The sequence below is a fragment of the Molossus molossus genome, unplaced genomic scaffold (assembly GCF_014108415.1).
Source record: "Molossus molossus isolate mMolMol1 unplaced genomic scaffold, mMolMol1.p scaffold_m16_p_12, whole genome shotgun sequence".
Taxonomy (NCBI): domain Eukaryota; kingdom Metazoa; phylum Chordata; class Mammalia; order Chiroptera; family Molossidae; genus Molossus; species Molossus molossus.
In genome coordinates this window covers 91,883,925-91,911,714 of record NW_023425347.1, presented here as the reverse complement: position 1 = coordinate 91,911,714, position 27,790 = coordinate 91,883,925, and the positions used below count along the sequence as shown (strand labels likewise).

Sequence of the window (27,790 nt, the reverse complement as noted above, 5' to 3'; positions counted from 1 at the left end):
GGCGGTGGGGACAGGAAGGCTTACCAGATAACACTGTGTACTTTAGGGCCTCCTGGGCCACCATGTTTGCAAGCCCACTGAGGATGGTCTCCAGGGCGTTGCCGAGCTCCATCAGGTACTTGGCCTCCCAGGCTAGGCAGTACTGTTCGCGGCTGCGTGCCAGGGCAGCCCACGGGGCGCTGAAGGTGCCTGGGGAGGACACAGGTAGGTGGGATCTCTCCTGACTTTGCTAGAGGATGCCCCACCCCAGTTTCCCAGACAGGGGACCACTCACCCTTGGGGAGAGACCACAAGAGGCCCACCCCTGTCAATGAGTGGCAGCTGTTAGCACCTAGATGGAGCATGGCACCACCCTATGAGTCAGCAGGCTGGGGTTTGAGTCCCAGATCCTGCTTTCATTCACAGATGGTGACCTTGGCACATCGCTCTACCACCCTGAGCCTCCCTTTGCTTATCTGTGAAGTGGGGAGATTAGAATGTACCTTCCTTCACAGCGTCGTTTTCTGTCACCCTGCATTTAACTCTGGCATTGGACTGCTGAGGACGTACAATAGGAACACACAAGGGGACAAGCAGCTGGCTCTGAGTCAGCATCATCTCATTCCACAACCCTGCCTGGCAACATCTGGAGGTTTGGGGCAGAGGGATCTGAGCCCGGCTCTGCCATGATCTTGCTGGCTCACCCACTTTTTCTGAGCCTCGAGGGATGATGACAGCACCTCCAAGGTCAAGCAAGATAGTATAACCGTGACTGTCTGCCTCCCTCTCCCTCCCTCCTGGCCTTCTCCAGGTGACACTCAGGCCCTCGGTGACCTGGCCTTCTTCTGTGTCCTTGAGAAGAGCCGTGGCTTCCACCCTCGGATCCCGGAGCTCTGGGAAGCAGGAGGCTCTGAGCACGTGTGCCTGGCTGAGTGCCCTGGGTCCCCTGGCCCACCCTGATCTCACTCTGAATAATGAGCTGTTGGCTGAGCCTCGCATTTGCAAACGTGAGCCAGGCAGTGAGCAGACCTTGGCGTGAGTCCTCAATGCCACCCTGGTGGAAAACACACGTGTAGGTTACAGCAGCAAAGGGAACTAGGTTTGTGGAATGCCAGTTAGAATCCAGGTGCCTTCTGTACATTACCTTGTTTAATTTAATCTTTGTAAGGACCTTGAAAAGGTCCTTGAAAGGAAGAAATAATTTGTTCCACTTTACAAATGAAATAGCTGAGGCACAGAGAGGTTCAGTCATTTGCTTGAGGTCACACAGCCAAGGCATACTGACCTCTCACCTATGTGCTTAAGTCCTTTGCTATCTTCCCCTTGCTCTCAGGATAAATTCAAACTCCTCACCTCACATGCTCCTGCGTGATCTGATCTGGCCCTGTCCACAGCTCCCTGCTCCAGCATCCTGTGCTCCTGTTGGTTCTTTTGCACCACTGGGCCTTTGTACATGCTTCCCCTTTGCTTGGTAGACACTTCTTGCTTCTTCTTTACCCAGCTAATTCCCAGCCAGTCCTTAGCCTGAATGTCACTTCCTCTAGGAAACATTCCCTCATTCTGCAGAAATAACTGTGTGCTCCCCCTGTTGTGTGATCCATAAAGCTTCCCTATAATTACTTGCTTAATGGTCTGTCTTCTGCCTCAGACCAGGTGTTCCATGGGAGCAGAGGCCATGACTGGGCTGCTCACCACTAAATTCCTAGGGTCTGGCTCAGCGTCTGGCACACGGTTTGTATAGTACTCTATACATACTGCTGAATGATGGATTGATGGGTGGGTGAATGGATGGATGTATAGACAGATAGATGAAGAGTAAGATGCATAGGTAGATAGATGAATGATGATGGATGGATGTGTGGATAGTTGGGTGGATGGGTGAATGGATAGATAGTTGGATGAATGGAGGATGGATGGATGGATGAGTAGACAGATGTTGGATGAAGTCTCCTCACTTCTCTAAGCTTCAGTTTCCTCCTCTGCAAAATGGGGTTCCCCTACCCACCCTCTAAAGACATACACAGGCAAGAGCCTAGACTAGGGTCTGGCCCACAGCAGCAGGCCCAGCCCAGCCAGCATCTACCCTCCCTCTGCATCCTTGTCCACTGCACCCTGGTCCTCACGGTATTTGCCGGACGCCAACCACCCCGTGATGGCGATGGTGATGTGTAGCTGCCTGCCTTCTGTCAGAGGCAGAAAGGTGAACTCTTCAATGGCCCCAACACGCTTCTTCATCTTATATCCTAAAGACGCAGACACAGAAATGAGAATGGAGGTGACTAGGGACCCCAGGGGATGTTAGTCAGGGTGGTTTGCTGTACTCACAACTCACACGGTGAGCACTGACTGTGTTCAACTCATAAGGTAGGTGCTATTATTGTCCCCAGTTACAGATGACGGTAAGAGGCTTCCAGAGGCTGGCCAGAGCTGGGGTTGGGACTCAGAGCCCAGGCTCATAACCACCACTCTGCCCTGACTCAGTCAGTTCTATGTTGTTTTTCCTGCCTACACACTTCAGGGGTACAACGCATTCCTTTCAGTAAAAGTGGATCAAACTGACCAAGATTCCTAATATGGGAAGTGGCTCTCGACTTGAGGAGTAGACCAGGAATCTGGGGGGCTGCTGACACATATGATTTGGGAAAACTCCCCAACGAGATGCTGGTAAATAAAGGGCAGCCATGTGCTTTCTTCCATGAGGGAGCCCAAGCATCTCCGAGGAGGCCTATCTGGAAACTTACTAAATAGTGACAAGCAGGTCCAATGAGACCCTTCTCAGGAAGTCTACACAAGGTGCAGTTTCTCAGACTCAGCCCTTACACCAACCCGTGCCAAGCTATCGCCCAGTTCTCTGTGAAGCCTGCGGCAAGTTCTGGCAGGGCTGGGACCCAGCAGGAGAAAAGCCGTGAGCTCCTGGGCCATCTCCTGTGGAGCCACCACTGGGTGCGTCCTTCAGGAGCTGGGCCACCCTGGCTGAAGGCCTCATAGCCCGCTCTCCCCTCGAACCTGACCTGTGAGGCTAGCTCCAGCGGCACCGAACAGCGAGGTCATGACAGCGATGCCAGCCACTGAGCCCAGAGCCGCTGCGCCAGCACTGCCAATGATTGTCGCGGCCCCGGCGGCAACAAGAGGGGCAGCTAGACCCCCGGTCACACCTGCGAAGAAGCAGAGAGCAGGGTAAAGGTGGGAGTGAGGATGTGGCCTGCTGGGTTCTTCTCCCTTCAGCTTCTCACTGACTTCCATGGAGGCTCCTAACTAATGAATATACTGCTGATGGAGCACCTACTGTGTGCCCAGGGCACCTCCCAGCTGATCGCCCGCCCTCTCCACTCCCAGCCTGACGTCATCCGTCAGTCACTCTGCCTGCACTGACCCACGTGCCACCGTCTCACCCTGAGCTGTCCTCACCGATCACTGTCCCGCCTCCGACGGTTGCCAGGCCTATCAGCAGATAGCGCTTCCACTTCCTCCGGTTTTCTCTCTTCTTCCTGGACGCCTCGGCTGTTCTGGGGGAGAAGAGGTTGGTCTTTAGGGTTGGCTGTGCCTGGAACCCCTTGAGGCCCCCCCCGCCTCAACAACCCCCAAACTGGGATCGATGCTGGGTACTCCGTCATTCAGAGAAGCTACCAAAGTCACCCTGAGCCCATCGATGCTTTTTTGTTTTTTTTTAGAGTGGGAGGGAGAGAGAGGAAGAGAGAGAGAGAGAGAGAGAGAGAGAGAAACATCGATGTGAAAGGGACACATCGAGTTGCTGCCTCCCACACAACCCAACCAGGGCCGGGGACAAACTGCAACCGAGGTACATGCCCTTAGCGGGAACCGAACCCGGGTCTCTCCGGACCGCAGGCCAACGCTCTAACCGCTGAGCCAAACCGGCCAGGGCCCGTTGATGCTTTTAAAAATCTGAAAACATTCTAAAAGCCAGCTGGGGAATCCCAGTGTGTGGGATGCACTACTTACCCGAAGGATCCATCCTAACAGGGTTGCAATTTGAATGAGGAAAAAACAAAAAAATAACAATAATAGTAAAAGAAGCACAGAAATATCTTTTAACAGACGGACCCAGACGAGTACCAAATAGAATCACAGACTCCATTGCCTGCGCCCTTCCTGCCCTTCCCCTCAACATTTGAGCTCGCCTCCCTCTGGGACACTTGGACACCAACTGCCCACAGCATAATCATTTCAAAGGTGGGTTAGAGAAATGTCTGCCCAGGACCTTGGCCTTGGGGCAATGGCTAGACTCGTTCAGACGCGAAGTGTAGAAGCTGGGAGTTGCAGCAGGAGGGAGGCATTTAGAGTGAATGGGGGTCGGCCAGTCCTGAGCCTACGCGCTGAGTTCTACCGTGTTTTATATTCCACGCGGTTTATTTATCCGAGAAGCGGTGTTGTTATTGTCCGCATGTCCCGGTGTCAGGGCTAAGAGTACCCTCCTCCTGAGGGCCTGTCAGGATCCATGAAGAAGTCTGTCAAGCACGTGGCCCCATAGCACACGGCAGGTGGTGACAAACAGTGTCTCCTGCCTTTTCCCCAGCCTCAGTGTGCTCTTTTGTAAAATGGAGATAATAGTCTGGCCGGTGTGGCTCAGTGGTTGCGCGTCGACCCATGCACCAAGAGGTCGCTGGTTCGATTCCCGGCAGGGCCTGATCCCCAGTGGGGGGTATGCAGGAGGCAGCCAATCGATGTTCTCTCTCATCGATGTTTCTCTCTCTCTCTAAAATCAATCAAGGAAAAATAAATAAATAAAATGGAGATAATAATAGCTACCTCTTAAGACAGTTGGTTTGTAAAGATTAAACTCATTTCTTCTTCACCCATTTAATCCCCACACTTTGGCTGAGAGTGGACGATGTGGGGGTTTTCTGGGTGCCACAGATCGGGGAGCAGAACAAGGCGGTATGGACCAATACCTGTTTCCTTCCCATCTCTTTCCTCACAAACCACTCGAGATGGGGAGAAATAGTCCGTCCTCAGTCTTCAATAAGAAACGGGGTCTGAGCTGGGCATGCGGGGGTCTGCTCTGCTTTTTGGTGCTTTGCTGGTCACCTCACCCAACTTCTGTCCGGAGCAGCTCCTGGGCGGGCGAGCAGCGCTTCTCCGATGCTTCACGCCAGAGAAGCGCAAACCAGGGGTCCGTCTCTGCGCCCATCGCAGGGGCTGGTTTTCCCCGCACGAAATCCACAGAGTGTGGCAGGAGGCCGAACCGCACATCTAGCAAAGTGGCAGGTGATGGCCAGTGACAGCCTCGGCTCTGAGGTCAGGACTCAACCCCGTAAGCACAGGCTCGAGCCCTTCCTGTGCGGTGGGGCCAGCGTGTCACAGACACCAAATCCTCAGTCAGCCCTCCCTGGCCCGGTCCTCCCTGTGGAAAGATTCCACATCCCCGCCCTGTTGAGCCGAATGGTCCCATGACCTGCTTTAGCCAATGACATGTAGGTGGACAGAGTGTACCACTTCCAGCAAAGTCTTAGCGTCAGGACACGGATGAGCTTCCTTTCACTCGGCTCTAAGACCAGCCATGTTCCAGGTAGAGGTCACTCTGTCAGCCTGGGACCCAGAACCCAGACAGTGTGGACTAAAGCCACAGCCCATCTGCAGTGGACGTGTCGCGTGAACAAGAAATGCACCTGTGTGGCCGTAAGTCACTGAGATTTGGAGGTCATTTGTTACTGCGGCAAATGGCCATCCTAATGGATAGAGCCACATACTAGCTTCGTGGCTATGCCCAAATTACCGGTCCTGCCTGAGCGTCCTCATCCAACAGGTGGGGATAACACCGGTACTTGATTCCCAGGGGTAGTGTAAGAGCTCTGGGCACCAATCCACACACAACACTGGCACGTGGTACTCTGATTGCTGCTATGATCATTGCGTTCATTATTACGATCATTTCCTGCTAAACACGGGAGATATACTTTGACCCTTAACAGCAAACAGAGAGGCGGCAAACCAGTTGCTTTGGGCAGAGTTCAAGGCCTGAGGAAAAAGTCAAGTTGCTGAGGATGTACAATGGGAACATTCAAGTCCCAGGGACCTCATGGGGACGCGCAGCTGGCTCTGCGAGTCTGCATCATCACCTCATTCCACAGACCCTGGGAGTTTCATTCCAGGCTTCACTGGGGAAGCCTGGAAGTTTGGGGCAGAGGTATCTGAGCCCGGCTCTGCCATGATCTCGCTGGCTCACCCACTTTTTCTGAGCCCCAGTTTGCTCACTGGGGAGGGTCAATGGAAGGATGATGACAGTACCACCATAGTGACCAACGTCAAGCTCTCTCTCGCTCCCTCCTGCCCTTCCTCTGCCCTGAGAATAGAGTCACCTCTCCACCATGACACTCAGGCCCTCCCTGACTTGCCTGCCTCCTTCACAGACTCACGGCTCATCACTTTTAAAAAAAATTATTATTTTAAAATTTAAGTATAGTTGGTATACAATCTTACAGGGGTTATATCAGTTTTAGGTGCACCACGTCGTGACTGGACACGTTTATAGCTTACAACGAGATCACCCCGCTGATTCTAGTGATCGTGGGTCACTGTGCAAATTATATCACAGCATCACTGACTGTGTTCCCTTTCTCCTTTTCACCCCTCCCTTCTGGTCACCCCTTCCCTTCTGGTCACCATCCCTTCGGTCTCTGTTTTCACGAGTCTGTTTGTGTGTTGTTTGGTTGCTCATCACCTCTGAAGTCACACTTCGCCCTCCAGCAACCCTGGACTCTGGCAGGCACACCACCTGTGCCTCGTACTGTGTCCCTGTTGGCGATCTGTTGCCAAGGAACAGCTCACTTCCCTTGTCTGGCTAAATATTACTCATCACTCAAGAGTCACCTCCTCCAGGAAGCCTGCCCAAGCCCCCTGTAACTCTCCAGATGGCATCAGCCTGGAGTTCAAGACGACTGATGGTCAAAGGGTGGTCTCTGGATCAACTGCATGAGACTCCCCAGGGGGTCGCTGTTCCAAGTGCAGCTTCCTGGGCCTACGCTCTGGGTTGAGGGCGAGGAGACTCCCTGTAACACGCTCTCCAGGGACCTGCTGTAGCTCAGGTTTGAGAACTGCAGGGCCAGAGGCTCAGGACACAGGCCGGGCCTTTCCTGCTTTCCATCCTTACCTCCTCCCCCCCGCCCAGCAGCTGGCCGGGGTGGGACGCAAAGGGTGCTCAGAAAGTCTCTTGGACAGAACCGAGTCATTCTGACCGGGACTGACCGTGAACATCGTGCTGCAGAAATCTATTCCCCTACGCGCTGTCCACATCTGTGAAAGCCAAAGTGGCGTGGGCCAGAGGACAGGCCAGTCACCACCAAGAATGAAATCTGGTTGTAATAGCTACGTACGGGCCAGGAGGGTACTGCAAATATGGGGGAACACTTCGTAAAGTTTGATTGTCCAACCACTGTCCTGTACCCCTGAAACTAACACAAAATAATATTTCAAGTCAACTGTAATTTAAATAAATAAACATGATTTCTTTCTTTCTTCTTATTATTTGTAATCCTCACCCGAGGATACTTTTCTATTTTATCCTCAGATAGAGTGGGAGGGAGGGAGAGAGAGACAGAAACATTGACGCGAGAGGGACACATCGACTGGTTGCCTCCTGCACGACCCCAACCAGGGCCGGGGATGAACCACAACCAAAGTGCGTACCCTTGACTGGAATAGAATCTGCGACTCTTCGGTCTGTGGGCTGACATTCTAACCACTGAGCCAAACCAGCTAGGGCTAAATAAAAATTATTTTAAAAAGAATGTAATTCTGGGATATTAGAACAATCTGAATGTTATGACATTTTAATGATTACTCCAGAGGTATTTTTAAGAACAGTCAAATTTGGGAGCTGGTGCCCTTGACATTTCTCAGCACCGTCTGCTTCTGGATTGTCCCGCAGTGACATCCATGCATCTGTGACACCAGACACTCGTTGTGATTAGCTGAGTTTATGGAGGGGAAATGCATAGCCTCAGGGGAAGAAAATAACTAAAAAGTAAATACAGTTCTTGAGGCTGTTTAAAAAAATTTTTTTTTTCTTTACTGATTTTAGAGAGAGAGGGGAAAAGAGAGGAAGAGAGACAGAAATATCGATGAGAGAGAACGCCGATTGGCCGCCTCCTGCATGTCCCCCACTGTGGATCGAGCCCACAACCTGGGCATGTGCCCTGATCAGGAATCGAACTGGTGACCTCCTGGTGCATGGGTCGACGCTCAACCACCGAGCCACACTGGCTGGGCTTGAGGCTGTTTTTAAAGGTATGAATACTAGTGTACTGAATCCATTTTACAAAGATTAGATGGACCATATACTAGTCTCTAGTATTCTGCTTTGTATTATTATTTAAATGTTCATAAACATTTGCTGAATCCAAAAAAATACAATATTTACCCTAAAGTTATTTAGCTAAGGCACCTTCTCTTAATTTACCTGAATTGCCAATCTATTTCCTCATTTATGTAAGTACTTGACCGTTCTCAATAACTGTTTTGTACATAAAACAAACAGCTTTGCCATCATCACTAATTATCACAGCTTTTATTCCTGCTATCACTTCAGTTGTCTGAATGAAAACGTCTAAAGCACAACAGAAGACATTGCTGGGTTACATCAACGGCGTGTCTGTCTGATATTTGGAAGTGAGAATTCAGAGCACGGATCTCAGTTCAGACGAAGCCCTGTTCCTGTTTCTGACCTTGCCGGTTGGCTAGATACCACGGCAAGCTACTCCCTCCTACTGGCTGGCCACTCTGTTCTGGAAGGCCAGAAATGACCCCGCGTTGGCATCCCATGTCAGCCTTCCAAAGGCCAAGTCAGGAGCCTACATGCAGATCTGGGCCAAATCCCAGGCTGGAGTCACAGACACATAGCAAAGAACAAAAGGCCACGCTGCCCGGCTCGTGCTCCCACAAATCAGCATCACTTCCTGCCATCTTCTCTCCCTGAGAGGGTGTTCCCCACCCTGCCATCCTCACCCCGCCCTCTTCCTGGTTTTAATCACCTTCAGATAGACAGGGAGAGCTTATCTCTGGACATCTAGGGCCACTGGCCTAACCAAAGCTTTGAAAGCCCCATAAAGAACTATCTTTACTGCTTTCTTCAGAAAAGGAGGGAACCTGGGCTGGCCGGCCATGCCTTGAGAGAAGCCGTAAGTGACGTGCAGACTGATATGATGGCTGAATCAGACGGTGCCCCGGGCAGCTGGGTGGCCTTGGGTGAGTGACATGACTCCTCTGACTTTCTATTTCTTCTCCCGTGAAACCCTCCTGAGACTGTTATGAAGACCAAATGAGCTGACACCTTGTGCCTACATCTCAATAAAAGTTAGATGTTGACACAATGTTATGGTGATGTGACCAGTGTCCACCTGCAGCAGGGCATTACCTAACGTCTGCTGAGACCCACTATGTGCCAGGCTCTGTTCCAAGCTGTTGCTATGTATGCATTAATTTAATCCTCATAACCATCTAATGATGGAGATGCTACCATTATCCCCACGTCAGCGACGAAGAAACTGTGGCAAAGGAGGCACAGAGTGAAGTCACCAAACAAGTGGGGGAAGCTTGGATGACCTCAGGGCTCAGATGGGGACCCAAGAACAGAAAGGAGGTACATCACACCCTGAACCCCAGCTGCAGAGGATCGCCTTGGAGTGCCAAGTGATAGGCTCACCTTGCAGAAACCCAAAACCTTAGAGTTAAAAGAAACCTACATATAATCCGATCCTCTGCTCATGCAGGCGAGAAAGCTGGTGCTGGTGCCCAGAGAGGGGAAGCAAGGTGTCTGGGGATGCACAGAGACTGAAAGCAGAACCACACTGAGGACCAGGCTGAGCACTTGCTCTGATTTTGCTATGGATTCTTCTTCTTCTTTAAAAACAATTTTATTTTTCTCTATTGATTTTAGAGAGAGAGGAAGGGAGAGAGACGAAACATGGATGAGAGAGAACATTAATTGTCTACCTCCTGCATGCCCCCACCGGGGATCGGGTCCACAACCTGGGCATGTGCCCAGACCGGGAACTGAACCAGTGACCTCTTGATGCGTGGGTTGACGCTCAACCACTGAGTCACACCAGATGGGCTCTTCTTCTTCTTTTTTAAATGGATTCTTCCAGAGACCAAAGAACCTGAGAGGTCTCCAAAGTCCCTGACACTGAATTAAAAAATTCCACACGTGGAGTGTTTTTCTGAGGAAAGGCTCCTATATAGTAATAGCAATGAAACAGATACTATAGAAAATGATGCTACTCATCAGCTAGTTACTCTGTACAAGGCCTGTTCGAAGCACTTTACATGCATGAACTCATTTGAGCCCCAGAAGAACCCTGTGAGCAGGCTGCTATTATTATCCCCATTTTGCAGGCAAGGAAACTGAGGCCCAGAGAAGTGAACTAACTTGTCCAAGGTCACATGGTCGCTAAGTGGCAGAGCTGGGTCATGTTGGAACCTGTTTCTACATGTTCCCTGATCTGATTACTGGTATTATCAGAACAAATCCTCTGGGTGACATGTTTCTTTCTGACAATAAGCTTTGCAAATCATAGCCGAGAGTTTCCTTCATGTCAAAGCACAAAAGAGACAACAGATGTCCAACACATCCCAAAATCTGGGCAGCCCTTGTGATGGTGGTAATTGACCTGGGGCCAGGTGTTTCTCTATTGGCATAGCTCTGGGGGTCAAAACAAGTCCGTTTTCAGGTCATTTCAACAGACCAAGCTTCCTCCTTTCTCAAGGAAATCGACTCTCCCTTTGCCCTCCAAACCCTGGCAGGCGGGCAGCTCCCGTTCTGGACTTGGCCTCAGAGCTGAATTCCCAGCTGGGCTGGGCTGGCACAACCTGGGTGCCCCAAGACAGTCGTCATGGCCGCACAAACCCAAGGCTGGGAGACGTGCCTGGTGCAAGGAGCCCGCAATTAGGCTGTGACTGGATCGGTCAATAGTCCTGAGATTAGATTCTGTGCAAGGTGTTTAGCAAAGAGCTGAGCTCTGGCCGAGTTGCCAGGATAATGTCCCTCTACACTCTCCCGACAATGCATAGCTAGCAAAGCGGCTCTGTAGCTGCTGGGTCCTGGGGTACATGGGGGAAGGGAAGGACTCAGACCTACTGGCCACTTGCTCATGCCAGCCCTGGGTCTAGCACCTTATCATAGGGTTGCATTCACTTTTCACAACCACCCTGGGAGTGTGCCATGCTTATTCCCCTTGTATAGATAAGAATATGTGGCTGCCCTGGCCAGTGTGGCTCAGTCGGTTGGGCGTCGTCCTGTATACTGAACAGCTGCCAGTTCGATTCCCGGTCAGGGCACGTGCTGGGGTTGCAGGCTCAATCCCCAGTAGGGGGCGAGGCAGTCAATTGATGTTTCTCTTTCATTGACATTTCTCTGTCTCTCTCCCTCTCCCTCGTTCCCTCTCTAAAAAAAAAAAAAGAAGAAAAAAAGAAAAAGAAAACAAACAAACAAACAAAAAGAATTAAAAAAAAAAAAGAATAGTGTGGTTTGGAGAAGGGAGGGTACCAGCCCAAGGTCAAAAAAGCAGATGGATGTCAGAGGTGAGATTTGAACCCAGGCCATTCCAGCTCATGAACAAGAACCTGATATGAAGTGGGGTGTCGGGGCCACAGAATGTTAAAGTTATGAGCCCTTAGCAATCATCCAGTCAATCTCTTCTTAGAAATGGGGACTGGGGCCCAGAGATGGGAAGAGACTTGCTAAAGGACACACAGCAAGTCCGGGCTGCTGTGGACTCTCTGTGCACCGTCTCTCTCTCTTTTTTTAAATCCTCACCCGAGGACATTTTTGCATTTATCTTCAGACAGAGTGGGAGGGAGAGAAGGGGTAAGACAGAGAGAGAAACATCAATGTGAGAGAGACACATCGAGTGGTCGCCACCCACACGACCCCAACCAGGGCCGGGGACAAACTGCAACCGAGATACGTGCCCTTAGTGGGAACCGAACCCAGGACTCTCTGGTCTGCAGGCCGATGCTTTAACTGCTGAGCCAAACCGGCCAGGGCCGTGCACCAACTCTTAATGGAGGGAGGGGACAGAGGAGACTGTTATCTGAAAAGCACACTCGAGGGGCAGTTTTCTATTGCTAGCAGGTTCAGGGCTCACTTACTCAGATTCCTCCTCTTTGCTGTCCTTCAGGCTCTCAAGGAACGTCTCTTCCAGGAGATCCAGTTCCCCGGAGGCCACTCCGAGGAGGGAGGTCATGTGGCAAAGGAGGACCCGGGCCCGAGCATCGTAGCGCCCTCGGGAGAGAAACAACGGGCAGGGAGTCAGTTTGCCTTTAAGAACAGAGATGTTAACAGCGGAGTAACTGATAAAACCCAGACCCTGGAAACACCTAAACACACAGCCCCATGGGAGTCAGTCAATTCAACAATCACACAGCTTCCCGGACGGAACACTGCGCAACTATTAAAAATATCCATCCAGAACAAGGTAGTCTTTTTTCACCAAATTAGCAAAAATCAGCTGTTGTTGTTTTCAAATCCCAAAGCTGTTAAGGAGGTAGCGACGGCGGGTGCTCGGGGGGAGTGTGTGCTGACGTGAACTCTCTGGGGGGCGGTCTGACCATATCCATATCTAAAACTTTAAAAATGTACACCCCTCTCCCCAAATCATAGGGCCAGAGAGTCGATGGTGGCTATGGGGGGATGGGGAGGGGGTGCGGAGTTAGTGTTTCATGGGGACAGAGGTTCGGTTCTGCGAGAGGAAGAGTTCTGTGGGTGGGTGGTGGTGATGGGTCACCACAGTGCGAATGTACCCGATGCCACCGCCCTGTACACGGAAAAGTGGGTAAGATGCTAGTTTTTATGTGATATGCATTTTTACAATAAAAAAAAGTGGGGAAAAGATGTGGACCCCCTTTGGGCCAGGAACGCCACTTCTAGAATTCTAATCTTTGGGAAACAATCCTAAATGTAGAGAATAGTAAATAAAGGCCTTGCTGTGGCATTTACAACAGGGAAGTGGACACAGTCTGCAGCCTCCTGACTGACGGCGGGGGTTATGTAGGTCACGACAGCACATCCGCCCAGTGGAAAACTACAGAGCCGTCAAAAATGATTCCTAGGAAAAGCTTGTAGGAACTGGAAAGAAGTGCTTATGCAATGAAACAAATTAAAAAATGGATAGATTTATTTGATAATATGCCATAGGGTCCCAAATAAGAAAACCAAAACCAAACCAAACCAAAACAAAACAAAAAAACACTGCATAGGACAAAAGGAGAAGGACATATACTAAAAATTGGAATCGTTTTTTTTTGCCTTTTCAAATGATCCATAATGATCCTGGGTTAGTTTTATAACTGGAAAGATTATTCTGTCGAAATCTAACCAAAGGTGGTTCATCCAAGCTCTGAAGCCTGTAAGAACACACTATATCTGATTTGTAAGGAGAGGGGGACTGAAAGGGGTCAAGTGACCCAGCCCTGTGTAAGGGCTTCAGGCAGCACAAGGGACAGGGTCCCGTGCAAAGTGCTCTCCCAGACCCTCCAGAAGGAGCCGGCTCTGCCGACACCTTGATTCTAGGATCTCTGGCTCCAGAACTGTTACATAATAAATCTGTATTTCTTAATAATACAGATAGAATCTACCACTGCTGATTCTATCCCCAGCCTAAGCTGTCATACGGCATCCCACCCCCAGATGACGGGCCTTGCGTGGCATAAAGGACGCTTCTGACTCTCCTCTTGGGTGCCTAGCCTTAGAACACTCCATCACCCAGCACTCAAGCCAGAGACCAGGAACACCCACGGTCCCCCTCCCTTCCCCCTCACACCCCAAGTCTCCGAGTCCTATGGACGCTATCTAAAAACATCTCTACTGCATCCATTTCACTTCTTCCCATGCCCCGCCTGGCCTGCCCCAAGCACATCTTCACTGGTCCCTCCACCTCCATCTGCCCACAGGAGCCGGTCTATGCCTTGCAGCCTGGCCTGCGGGGGTCATCTCCCACCCGCTCCCACGCCAGGCTGTGTGCCTCTGACTGTGGGTCTTCAGGGAGACCCTCACCATGCAGGGGGCGGTCTCTGTGCCTTCTGATGCCATGGCAATGGTTCTGGGATTGGTCAGTGTTCGTTTTAACCCCTCCCTTGCTCTTCCCATCTGAGATCACTTTGCCCCTCTGCTGAAACATTTTCTGATAATAACAGTACATCGTCACAGCTGTGCTTCATGCAGAGGAAGATGTATGAGTATCCTATGGCTGCTGTAACAAATTATTAAGAAATACAGATTTATTATGTAACAGTTCTGGAGCCAGAGATCCTAGAATCAAGGTGTCGGCAGAGCCGGCTCCTTCTGGAGGGTCTGGGAGAGCATCTGTTTTCTTACCTTTTCCAGCCTTTAGAGACCACCTGCTGTCCTCGACGTGTGGCCCCTCCTCCAGCCCTCCAACCTCTGCTTCCATCATCCCATCTCCTACCCTGACTTAGCTCCTCCTGCCTCCTTCTTAAAGACCCCGAGACTAGACTGGGCCCACCCAGGTAATCCAGGGTAACCTCCCATCTCAAGATCCTTAACTTAATCACAGCTAGGAAGTCCCTGTTGCCATGTAAGGTGACATGTTCACAGGCTCCAGGGATTAGGACATGGACATCTTGGGTGGGGGCATTATTCTGTCCACCACTTAAGCCTTGAACGTGGCTCGACCATCACCTCCTCTCTGAACTGCCTCTAGAGCACTAGTTCCTTGGGGTCCACTGTCCCTCACGCAGGGCTCTCTGACCACTCACTCCATTTTATTGTTCTTCATGAGGACGTCCAAGCCCTCCACACATACGAGCTCAAAAAATGTTTCTTCAATGAAGGAATGAATGAATCAACTCTTCAAATCTCTAGGTCAACTTCTTTATGATTCCAGTACTAAGACAGGCTTCAAATGGGGTATTTCTGACACAGGGAAAGTCACAAGGTCTCAGGATCCAGTACTCAGCACCCCGCCCCGTGTAGGCGTGTGACTATGTGCATTAGCTAAAATGCAAATTCTCAAATCCCAAGGAACATCCGCATTATCTGAGAAGTTTGTCAAAAAAAAAAAAAAAAGGGCTCCACCCAGCCGGTGTGGCTCAGTGGTTGAGTGTTGACCCGTGCACCAAGAGGTGCTGGTTCGATTCCCGGTCAGGGCACGTGCCCAGGTTGTGGGCCCGATCCCCAGTGGGGGGCATCCAGGAGGCGGCCAATTGATGTTCTCTCTCATCGATGTTTCTCTCTCCCTCTCTAATATCAATAAGAAAAAAATTTTTTTTTAAAAGGGCTCCTTTTTTTGACCTTGAAGGGCATATGGGACCCTCCTTTCCCTGGCCTCGGGCATCCCAGCTTCTTTCTCTACCTGCCCTCCCCCCCCCCCCACTACTTGGGGCAGGAGGGTGACTTGTAGACTGGGTCTCGTCTGATAGTCTCTCCTCTCTCTAGGACCCGCCTGCCTGCCCACCCCCCAGGCAGCGAGCTTGGCAGGGCCGGTGGGTTCCCTTGGGGGGACATGTCAGCACACTCAACCAGCAAACTGCGCCATGTTCTCCGGTCATCAGCTGACGCTGGAGCTCCGTCTACCTCTCCTTTGACACCGGCTCCAGTCCGGTGGGACAGGAGGACCCAGTGAGTGCACCTCCAGGAGATTCTGATCAGAACGTCGGGGAATCATCTCTGACCACGCACAGCCAAGGATGAGAACCACTGGTCTGACGGACTAGGACGCGGCCACCCCCGAGTCTCCCTGGTCCCTCCCCGCCCTGGCTGCTCCCCAACCCCAGAACCGTCTCCCCGCCTGAGACGGGACTCCAGTCGGGGCTCCTGGCACTCTGCTCTCTTATTCCCTTGGCGATAATGCAGACCTGAAATCTGTCACCACTAGAACCGCATCCAAACCCTGCCATGACCTAGGAGGCCTCCGGCCGACTCCCTGACCTTCCCTTCTAGAATGTTCCTTCCACAGAGCCTTTGCAATGGCTGTTTCCGCCACCTGGAAGGCTCACTGCTCACAGCTTCACGTGGGGTCCCCCTCCACGTTCAGGTTTCTGCTCGAGCATCTCCCACGCAGAGGGGCCTCCCGACACCCCCACCCCATGACGCTCTGTCCCTTCCCACAGAACTCGCCCCCTCGATCGTACGCATCTGTCTGTCTCTCCCTCTGAACTAGAAACTTTACCAGGGTGATCTTTTTCACTGCTCTATGCCTAGGACGGCGCCCGCCACAGAGGATAAATGTTCCCACGACCTGACAGATCTGGGTGGGAATCCTATGTGTGCGTCTAACCTTGGGCAAGTGGCTCATCTTCACTCAGGTGAAAAATGGAAACCAAGAGTCATCACAAAGTTTCCACCAGAGGACTTCTGGTCTATGTCGGGCCCCAGGAAGTGTCACAGAATCGGTCTCCTCTGCTGGGTGTCTGCAATGCTGGCAATATGATACTAGTGTAGCGGCGGCTAGACTTCAACATGACGCAGCTTCCCAAGTTCTGAAGGTCGGGGTTTTCAGCTTCTGCAAAATAAGCCAGCTCCTCCCTGAACAAGGGCCCTCAGAGCGAGCTGTGGTCTGGCGCATGCGCCCAGCCGGCCTCCCTAGAAGTGGAACTGTCTACGTGCTGGGGCACAGAGCATTGCATGCTGTGTCTTGGGGTTACTAGGTCAATCAAAGCTCCAAACTAAGGAGCTTGAGCCCTCAGAGGATCATAGACTATTGCACCCAGGTGATAACCGAGCTCTGGAAATTAGCCAAGCCTTGGCCACGGTGATTAAGTGGTGGCAATTATAATTAGTCACTAATCTGTACTCTATTCATCAAGGCTGCCGTGACACAGCAGGCTGCCAGGTGCACAGGTAACCTCCCAGAGCATTCTCAGGCACGGGGCTCTGGAGTGTCCGCCTCGTGTAAGGGTCACTTCAATGACCTTGGTGTCCAGGCTGCTGGACTTGGAGCTGATGCTATTTTTAAGGCAGGTGGTAAGAGGTGGGGGAGGGGCGCGGATCCCAGGCTCTCCTGGATACTGGGGTTCTCTGGTCTTGGCTCCACCACCAACTTGCCAGGTGGCCAGATCACTTCTCCAAGGCCTTCTGCTCTGTCTTGAGGCTCAGGCTCAAAGCCTGGGCACTGTTCTTGATCCTTGCTGTTTCTCCATTCAATGCATCTGTTAATGCTGACAGCGGCCCCCAAAAATATATCCTGAGTCTGACCACTGCGCTCCCCCTCTGCCGCTGCTGACTGCCATGGTGACCATCGCTCCTCAACCACCAGCCATGTCACTGGTTCCTCATCTCTCACTCTTGTGTCTGCACTGTTTGCCACACAGCAGCCAGAGGGGCTCTCGAAAGTCATCAACCTGATCGTGTTCGCTCCCCCCACCTGAAACTCTCCAACAGACCCCTCATGCACCTAGAGTGAAAGCCACATTTCTTCCCGTGGTCTATAAGGTGAATATTATCTGACACCGTCCTGCCACCCTCTCCCACCTCACTTTCTATCAGTCTTTGTTTCATGCACCAGTATCTGTTCCACCAAGAGGCCAAGCTCATTCCTGCCCCAGGACCTTTGCACTTGATACTCTAATTAGAAAGCCTTTTCCCCAGAGCTCTGCCTGGCTGGTCCCTTCTCATCCATCAGGTCTCTACTCAACTATCACCTCCTTAGAGGAGCCACCAGCCTCTGAAGTAGAACAGCCCGTGCCCCAGTCACCCAGTCCCCATTCCCCTGTTTCCTACCACTGTTACATCTGTGACAGGTTTATTGTCTGGATCTCCCCACCAGAATGTAAGTCCCACCAGGGCAGAGACCTTTGCTTTGTTCCTTGTTGCCTCCCAGTATCCAGGACAATGCTTGGTGATGAGTAGATTCCCAATTAAGATGTGTTGGATCATTAACTAACTGAAGGTCCCATTTGTTTGCCAGGGTCCCTGGGTGTGCCCTCCCACTCCAAGCAGCATAAAAGAACTTTTTCTGCTTCCCACCTCCAGCTGAGACTTACTCTCCGTTCCCAGTCCCCTCTCAGTCCCACTCCCTTAGGGGACAAGGGAGAAAGTGGGTTTACTGAGTGAGACCACTGTCCTCTGGGTGGGGTCATCTCTCTTGACAACATCTGGAACATGCTCTCCAGGATCTGCTCATCACTCAGTTCCTTCCTCAAATGTCACCTCCTCAGAGAAGTCCTCCCTGAGCCCACTCCATGGCTTTCTGTTCCTAACCATGAGGGATTTTCTTCTCATCACCATTTATAACTTCATTTTTAAACTTGCCTACCTGTTTATTGTCTCCCCTTCTAGAATATAAGCCCTAAATTCACTGTACATCCCCAGCACTTAGGCTTGTGCCTAAAACTAAGTGGATGTATAATCATCCTTGTATGAGCAAAGAATGGAATATCTGTAGGAATGAATGAATGAATGAATAAATGAATGAATCTCTGTTGAGAAAGGTCCAAAATCAGGAGCAGGGGCAGATGATTGTATTGGATAAGAAATGCATCCAGTTCTGGAAGAAACACCCTATGATTAATAATCATCTTAATACTGGATTCTTCATTTCCCCGCTCCTCACTCTAAACAAACTCGGTGCCACCCTCGACATGCGTTGATTAATGAATCCGCACAACCGCCCGAGGTGGTAGGTACTGTCAATATCTCCATTTAGTCAAAAAGGAAGCTGAGACACAGAGAACTCACGGCCCGGGCCCAGGGCCACCCAGCTGGTGAGCAGTGAGGCAGTCTGTCCGGCCGCAGCGGCTGTACCCTTGCCCTTGACCAGGACAGGAGACCACAGCTATAAGACAGCAGGACATCGTCATCACACATTTCCCAGATGTGCCCACGGCTTCTGCTCCTTCCTGCTGGCCTCAGCTTGAACCTGGCTCAGTCCCTGACCTTCCCCAACCGGTCTAGCAATGGGCAGTGTGCCCACAACATCTCCCTACTGATCCTGAGGGCTGCTCAGGCCCTACCCAGTCTAGTGCCTGGGCCAGCGCTTTTGGAAACCTCCCTGGAGGACCAAGGTCAGAAGAGCTGGTCTCCTGAGGTCCCTTCCAGCTCAGAGTCTGTTCCCCCTCACTGGCTCTCCCACTCAGTGCTGGGCATCACCCCAGGAGCTTGCACCTGTGCTTGCTAAGCCTCCCAGTGGTCCTAGGAGGCTGGTAATACGACGCCCCGTTCTGCAGATGAGGGAAGAACAGCGCAGAGAGGTTAAGGGACTTTGTGAGTCACACAGCTGGGGGAGCTCAGAGCTGCCTGCTGCCATGACAGCTCAGGGACCCTTTGTCTCTCTCCTAGGGTCCGAGGACACACCTCTCAGGCCACATTCATACAACTGCTCACCGGGCCCACTGCACAGCCATCCGTGATTTACCAGCTTTTCTAATTACGTAATATTTAAAATATTTATCCCGATTCTCATCCTAAGTCGACATTATTTTCATATAAAGAAATCACACCTTACTCCAATTTCATGCCACCCTGGCCACTGCTGGGCAATGGGCTTAAGCTCGTGTGTGGGTTCAGGGTCTTCACTGTGTGAGGCACTGGTGGGCCGGGAGTTTTAGAGTGGTCCCCTCGTGGGCAGAAGCTGAACTCGAACTGTTTCAGGCATGAATCCTGCCTCTTTTCTTCAGGACTTATTTTGGGGGGACAGTTTCATGACCAGTGTCATAGGAGTGGTCACGGGAGCAGAGGGGCCACCTTCTCGGATGCTGGCACGATGGGCCGCTCCTCTGGCCCCGGCCACACGGGGCCCCCACTCCGCACTGCGGCCTCATCAAACCCTCTCCAAGTCGGCGGTAAGGGCGGGGCTTTATCAGTTTCTCTCCACGTGGGGCGCACTCCAGCAGTTCAGAGTGGACTCCAGAGCCACACTGCCCAGGGTCAAATCCGGAACCCCTCACTTTCTAGCTGTGTGACTTTGGGCAGGTTACTTCCCTCTCTGTGCTGTATTTTCCTCTTTTGTAAAACGGGGACAGTAATAGCATCTACCTCCCAGGGTTGCTGAGGGTTTAGAAGAATGACTATAAAGCGCTGAGCTCTGGGCCTGGACACAGCAGGCATTCAGTGGGCACCAGCTCTGGCTAAAACTACTGCCACGGCCCAGCACAGGGCAGAGGGTGCTCAGTTCTTACGTGCTGAATGGGTGAACCAGCCAGTTTTTATACTGATAACAAGCTGTATGAATCTCTAGGATCTGATGGCAAAGCCAGCAACCAGGTGACAATGTTTGCATTTCACCACGACCAAAGACCAGCCTCTCAGACCCTTCTGATTCGTCAGGGAGGCAGGGTTTGCGAGCCAGTAAAAAGACCACGTGAGAAAGCAGAAGATTGCTACGTTCCGTGCTCCTCTGCAGGTCCCACGGCCGCGAGATGCTATCTTTGGCTTCAGAGTACAGAGGGCAAAAAACCGTAATTCAGTTCAAGTTTCCCAGGCACCGACGCGGAGTTCACAAGGAGACACGCTTTGCTTTCAATGGAGTCTTGAAACCTTGAAATGTAGTCCCGGGCTACTCACTTAACCTGCTGAACCTAATTTCCTCCTCCTGCTGGTGGAGATATGGCACCTACCTTAGCAGATGCTCTGGGGCTTATTCAATTTTTTTTTTTTTATCCTCACACAAGGACATTTTTCCATTTTTGTTCAGATAGAGTGGGAGAAAGAGAGAGGAAGTGAGAGAGAATGAGAAACATTGATGTGAAAGGGACACATCGAGTGGCTGCCTCCCGCACAACCCCTAGCAGGGCCGGGGACAAACTGCAACCGAGGTACGTGCCCTTAGTGGGAACCGAACCCAAGTCTCTCTGGACCAAGGCTGACGTTCTGACCACTGAGCCAAACCGGCCAGGGCTCTGGGGCTTATTCTAAGCGACACTTTACAAGCAATGTGCGGACCTAGGAGAGCAACTAGAATAACTTGCAAAGATGACCAACTACAAATCAACCAGTCCCATCCGAGATGGCCAAATTTGAGGTCCTAGAGTAGTGGTTCCCAACCAGGGCTGTTTTTGCCCCCCAGGGGACATCTGACCATGTTTGGAGACATTTGTGGTTGTCACATCTCGGGAACTACTCTGGCACCTGGTGACTAGAGGCCAGGGCTGCAGCTGAATATCCTACAATGCACAGACGGCCCCACAACAGAGAAGGATCCAGCCCCAAACGTCAACAGTGCCAAGGTCGCAAAGCCCGGTTTCGAGTTAGCTCAGATTCAGGTTAACCTTCAACACATAAAAGACGTATTGTTTCCGTTGCGTGGGCCAACAGCTTGGTGGGCTGTTACAGGAGAAGAGAATGATGAACATGCACAGAACATTCCAACCAGCTGCCAAAACAGCATTGTTTTATGACTAAGATCCCAATGCTGTTGGTAAAGGTCAACCTTCCAGGAAGTTCTGAGAATTACAACTTTTCATGCTGATTTTGTGACTAATCAGCTCACCTCATGCTCAAGAGACATGGAGCCGCACAGACAGCCTCTGCCTCTGCTGAGGGCCCCTCCCTCATCAATCTCTGTAGAAGATAGTTAACCCTCAAGTTCAGACAAAACACCCTGCTAGTACCTAAATGCGTCTTCTAAGGAAAGGCCGTTTTCCATCCATCCACCCATCCACCCACCCACCCATCCATCCACCCATCCATCCATCCACCCACCCACCCACCCATCCATCCACCCACCCATCCATCCACCCACCCACCCACCCACCCATCCACCCACCCACCCATCCACCCACCCATCCACCCACCCATCCATCCATCCACCCACCCATCCAATACTAAATTCCCACCAAGGGCCCATCAGTGTTGTAGATGCTGAGATAGGATGACATACAATTCAGACAGGGCCCAGCCCTCATGGAGCTTGTGGGGAAGGACTTGAACGAATGGCCCTACAATGACACTGACCTCTGCATTGTTCCCAGACCCCCAGTGGATGCATCAAACTGTGGATAGTATTAAACTCTATATATGCCATGTTTTTCCCTTTACATACAGACTTATGACGAAGCTTAATTCACAAGTTAAGCACAGTAAGAGATTAACAATCACGAGTAAAATAGAACAATTACAACAATATACTGTAATAAAAGTTGTGTGAGCGTGGCCTCTCTCTCCCTCTCTCTCTCCCTCTCTCTCTCCCTCTCCATCTCTCCCTCCCCCCGCTGATAAATGATGTGATAACTGAGAATGGCTATTACTGGCTAATGGGAGGGTGGGTATATAGAGCACAGACAGGCCGGACAAAGGGATGATTCATATCTCAGGCCAGACAGAGCAGGACGTCAAGATTTCATCATGCTACTCAGAACGGCGTGCGATTTAAAATTTATGAATTGTTTATTTCCAGAACTGTCCACTTAATGTTTTTGAACTGTGACGGACCCCTGGTAACTGAAACCATGGACATGAACCGCAGATAAGGGCAGGGGGAAATACTACAATTCAGTTAAAGATCTCAAGGTGAGGTCACCTGGTGCAATGTCCTTACGAGAGACATGCAGGGGTGGGGGAGGAGGAAGCTCTGGAAGACACAGGCAGAGGCTGGAGGGTGCAGCCCCAGGCCAAGGAGCGCCGGAGCCCTCAGCAGCTAACGGCGTGAAAGAGTCTGGCCTTCCGCCTTCAGAGGGAGCGAGACCTGCTGACCCCTTGCTTTCAGCATCCAGAACTGAGAGAGAATACATTGTTGTTGCTTTAAGCCACCCACCTCTGGTCATTTGTTACGAAGCCCACGGAAACGAATGTACTGAAATCCTGTGCCGCCACTGGCTGAGCCACTGTGGGCAAACTGCTTAACCTCTCTGAGCCCACTTCCTCACCCATACATGGACACTGCGATCCGGCTCGTCCATTCATTCAGCAGGTGCTTGCTGAGCGTTAGACCGGGGCTTTCCCTGGGAAGTGCTGCCTGAGTGAGGAACGAGAGGCAGAGGGTACCTGGGCGGGAGGGGCAGGGTGGTCTGCAGCCAGGGGAGGGGCAGGTGCAGAGACTCACGGAGCCAGAAGGCCAGCGTGGGGAGGGGCGGGGTGGGAGGGGAGAGATGCGGTGGGGGAGGGGCAGCCCAGGAGGGCAGCAGGCACGGGTGGGGCTGGCGCCAGCAGGCGGCACTGTCAGATGTGCGGAGAGATCAGTCAAGCTGCCCCATGGAGGGCGAACTGCTGGCCAGAGTGGTGGCAGGGACACCCGTGAGGAGTCCCCTGCTGTCATCCAGGACGGGCAGATGGTGGCTCAGACCAGGGTGGTGGGTGGGGACGGGGAAGAGGCCCGATTGCAGAGCTACTTGGAAGGTAAAACCACAGAACACTGTGAGGAATAAATGAGAAAACCGAGAGAGGCGCCCCCCACACAGTGCTTGGCGCGAACGAGGTGCCCCAGCTCCTCCACTGCATGGGGCTCCCTTTCTTCCTTCCCAAAGACACGGGAACCAGACTCCGGTGGCAACACCTGTCACTGCCGTTGCTGGCTTAGGGTGAAGATGAGCGCCCACAATTTACAGAACTTAGAAAACCAACTCACCATCCTTGAGTGAGAAGCTCAGCAGGTCCTGGGGGGAGAGGAACAGGAATTGCCGATAAGTTGATGGTCATCAGCCTGCTCCTTTGACAAATATTTATTGACTCTCACTAAGAGGGAGAACAAGTCAGACAATATCCCGCCTTGTACTCCAGTGGTGAGCCAGACAAACAAGTAAATAAATAAATGCGTGAGAATTTCGGGGAGTGGAATGAAGGCGAGGAAGGGCTGTTTTATACCCGCTCAGCTGACCCAACAGCCCGTGTCACCAGCTGCCTGTTTTAACTGCACACAGAGCCGGTGGGTGACATGCCCAAGGGCACACAGCAAAGCAGCTGCTTCTGGAAAAAGACACCGCAGCTTGGCCCTCGGGAGCAGGGGCTCTGGAGTCAGGGTGCCAAGGTTCAAATCCGGGATCAGCTACTTGTCGGCAGCATGACCTTGAACAACACGTCACTTAACCTCCCTGTGCCTCAGCTTTCTCCTCTACAAAATGGGAATGCTCACACTCCCAACCTCATAAAGTTGCTTTGAGAATTAAATGAGTTAATACTTGTAAAGGTATGAGCACATACTAAGCCCTGTTTAAGTAATAATTTAAATCAATAGTAAATATTCAGCAATGATAATTTAACATTAGCTACGATGATGATGATGACATGATATCCTGATGAAGTATTTTATCTTTCAACTACCCCATCCGTCCAGAAGCTCAGACTGACTGAGGAAATCATTTGTCCTGGCTTCCCCGCAGCCGCCACCCGGGGGGTGGGTGTACCTGAATGATCACCAGCGGGTCGTCCTTCAAGATGGGGTCCTTCATCAACATCTGAGCAAACATGTCAGCTCCGTCCCCTCCCAGGCCGCTGGCAAAAGCAGTCATGGTTGGCAAGACGGCTTCGGACAACTCCAGCCATGTCACCAGGCCCGTCACGAACTCTGTGCAGAAGGAGCTGAAAGACACGCGACTCAGATCCCAAACCTTCCAGACCGTGCACCTCCCAGGCCGTCGGGAAGTTGAGATCAGACCTGTTCACGCATGTCAACAGCCAACACATAAAACACAAAACCATGGTGACCGCAGACCATGGAACACAGAGGAACTAATTTCAAGTGGTGGGGATCTGAGCTTCTTCCCCCACCAAATGTTTGACCAGAGGCTGCTAAACCACAGGGACGAGGTCAACGAGCAGTTCCTGACCACGTGCCTGGGCCCTGCTGAGCCCGGGCTGTGCTGGGCTGAGGGATCAGAGATGAGCGAGATTCGGCCTCTGATGAGAAGCTCGCAGTGTGAGGACACAGGGACATCATGACTGGTCCTGTGGGACATGGGGACAGAGGCAGGAATAGAGCCCTGATGAGTGCAGAGAAGAGGCCCCCAGACAGGCCTTTGGAGGTGAGGTGCGGGGACTAGAAAAACCTTCCCACACAAGGGGACTTGCTGCTGTTGGAAATCACGGAGGACATGCTTTCTCGGGAAACATGAGCCGCTTAGAAGCAGACAACGTGCAGGGGATGAGTCCGTCCTCCACAGCGGGCATTTGGGTTGAGTCTCAGAGGAGTCCCTGGGTGTCTGGAAGGCTCTCGGGGAGAAGGAGCCCCAGAAGCTGAGACACAGCGGCAGGAAGCTCAGGGCATTTTGGGGCAGTGGCAGGATCTGCTTGCGGCTGTGAGAGTGGTAAGCGGTGGTGGTGGGCTGGGGGTGCGCAGCAGGGGAGTCGGTCAGAAGAAAAGGCTGAGACCTAGAGGTCAGGTCCACCTCCAAACCCAGCTGCCCGGCCTGCCTCCACCGCACTGCCCTGGAGTTCCCTGTACTGGATTCTGCACCCCTAGTTCTGGCCAGGTCGGAGTGGAATCAGGCTTCCCAGAAACGAGCAGAGTTCCTGGTGGAGACGGCAATGTCAGAGGTCTCCTGCGTGCACCACCAGCTCCCAGCCCCACAGATCCTGGGCAGCCCGTCCGTCCCAGTCCTTAGAGCTGGGGCGGCGAAGCCCAAGTGGGGAGATCTCTGCAGGCCAGGCCCCGGCCAGGAGCCGTGAAAAGCTCAGATTTAAATCCTGCTCCACCACCGTTAGGTCCCAGTCCCCAGGGGGCAGCTCTGAAATGATTAGTAGGATCCTCTTGGGATCGGCGCCGGTGGGAGGTCAGGGAGGGTGCAGGTCGGGGCAGCGGGGGTGCCGTGCGGTCTCTACAGAAGCCTCAGGCAACCCTGCAGGGAGTTCTGAGGACGGGGTGACCTTCAGAGCTGCCCTTGTGGGGCGAGAGGGCCAGCCTTGAACCGCCACATCAGCCAGTCATCGGATAAAGGCTGCCCCGGGAAGGGGAGAGAACCTGGGCAAGGTGTCTCTCCGGCTGTGACAGGCCCGGCTGTGCTGGCAGCCCTTCCCGCAGCTGGAGGGCAGTCTTCATCCTTAAAGGGACATCTCGACTTCTCTGTGCCTCTGTTTCCAAATGGGTTTAAGAGATCAACTTCATAAGACTGAGGTTAAATGAGATGATACATACGAAGCACCCAGAGCAGGGCTCGGCATGTGGCAGCTGTTCAACTGATGTTACCTGGCGTCATTATTTCTTATTTTTTTTTAATCCTCACCTGAGGACATGTTTCTATTTATCTTTAGATAGAGTGGGCGGGAGCGAGAGAGAAAGAAACATTGACTTGAGAGGGACACGTTGACTGGTTGCCTCCTACACAACGTGACCAGGGCTAGGGACGAACCACAACCGAGGTGCATGCCCTTGACTGGAATCGAACCCGTGACTCTTTGGTCTGTAGGCTGGCTCTAACCACTGAGCAACACCGGCCGGGCGGGTGTCATTATTTTTATTCATAAGATGGCCAAGGGAAGCAGTGGAGAATAGGGTTCAGAGTCAGGTTCTAAAGTCCTTGGGGGAGTTCCCTTCGTGCCTTTTCTTCATCTCTCTCAGCTTCACTTTTCTCTGCTGGAAAATGCAGATGAACACAGGACCTGCCTCGTAGGTTGGCTGGAAAGATTCGATGACGTAACAACAGCGCCTGGCACCTGATAACCCTCAATAAATGTTAGCTACTGCTATTACAGTGATTGTAAGTGGCCTCGTTGCGATGACTGGGGTTGCCTGGGAAGGTATGTGGGTGTGCACGGGGCCAGGGGATGACTAAGTGAACCGAACAGTACTCGGGGGTAAACTCATCTGCAGAATGGGCACAGGGCTGAGGGCAGCAGCCTGGCCCCGCCCCGTGTCCACAAAGTCTTAGATGCAGAGCAGCATCTCCTAACGAGAGTGGAGGTAAGTTAAGAGCATGGGATCTGGTTCACATCCCAGCTCTGACACTAGCTGTGTGATCCTGGACTAGTTACCTAACCTCTCTGTGCCTCAGTTTCTTTACCTGTAAGACAGAGGTGATAATGATGAAACCTACTTCACAGAGTTGTTGAAAGGAGTAATACCTGGCTCATATAAGGCACTCTACATGTTTCTTTAAACAAACAACTGAATTAATAAATATATATGTAAAGTGGTAGTACAGTAATCTATCAAATAGCAGACAGTATTTTACTTTATTTAAAAAAATTTTTTTTTGTTAATCCTCACCTGAGGATATTCTTTCCACTGATATTTAGAGACAGTGGAAGGGGGAGGGGAGAGCAAAACATCGAGGTGAGAGAGACACATCGACTGGTTGCCTCCTGCATACACTCCAACTGGGGCTGGGGATCGAACCTGCAACTCAGGTACATGCCCTTGACTGGGAATCAAACCTGCAAGCTTCTTGTGCAAAAGGCTGATGCTCTAACCACTGAGCTTGCTGGCCAGGGCCAGGCAGCATTTTAGACCGTCAGGTCCTTGGTAACTGCTTCTAAAGTGGTCGGTGGTCTAGTCGATATATATGAAAATCAACAGAGATGATGAGAATCACAGCACAACTATCCCTCAGTCCCAGGGCTAAGTGCTTTACACACACTGCCTGCTCTCTCCCATCACATCCCCATGAGGGAGGGAGGTACTATTCTTACCCCCATTCTAGATCTAAGGACACCCAGGCATGGAGGGGTTATGTGACAGCTCCAGGGTTCAAGGCCATAACTGTCCAGAGGCCATGCTCACCCACTGCAGAGACTGCCCCTCTCCAGGGATTACATTCCTGGGCACTCACCATGTGCCAGGTGCTGGCTAAGCAGGTGCATCAAACATTCCCTTTCATCCTCACCGAACCTTGCAGGTGGAGCCCCTGGCCGCACAGGTTAAGAGCCTTCTCAGGGTCCCACTGATGGGAAGGGCAGCGCTTCACCTGGAGTCCAGGGAGCTGAGTCCAGAGCTCCTCCTACTCACCAGGGGCCCGCAAACCTCCCAGGTGGCCA

The 27,790-nt window shown here is 51.9% G+C and overlaps 1 protein-coding gene across 5 annotated transcripts in view; it reads right to left on the bottom strand.

Moving 5' to 3' along the window:
* The window catches only part of TMCO4 (transmembrane and coiled-coil domains 4), an 84,793-nt gene that overhangs the window by 44,148 nt on the left and 12,855 nt on the right, over positions 1–27,790 (bottom strand). For all 5 annotated transcript variants that reach the window (XM_036257231.1, XM_036257232.1, XM_036257230.1 and 2 more), the window contains 7 exons: positions 24,226–24,400; positions 23,451–23,478; positions 12,085–12,217; positions 3,388–3,485; positions 2,991–3,134; positions 2,103–2,222; positions 25–189 (listed from right to left, as the gene is read on the bottom strand). In XM_036257231.1, the coding sequence (XP_036113124.1) occupies positions 25–189; positions 2,103–2,222; positions 2,991–3,134; positions 3,388–3,485; positions 12,085–12,217; positions 23,451–23,478; positions 24,226–24,400 (863 nt within the window). The remainder of the gene's footprint in view (positions 1–24; positions 190–2,102; positions 2,223–2,990; positions 3,135–3,387; positions 3,486–12,084; positions 12,218–23,450; positions 23,479–24,225; positions 24,401–27,790) is intronic.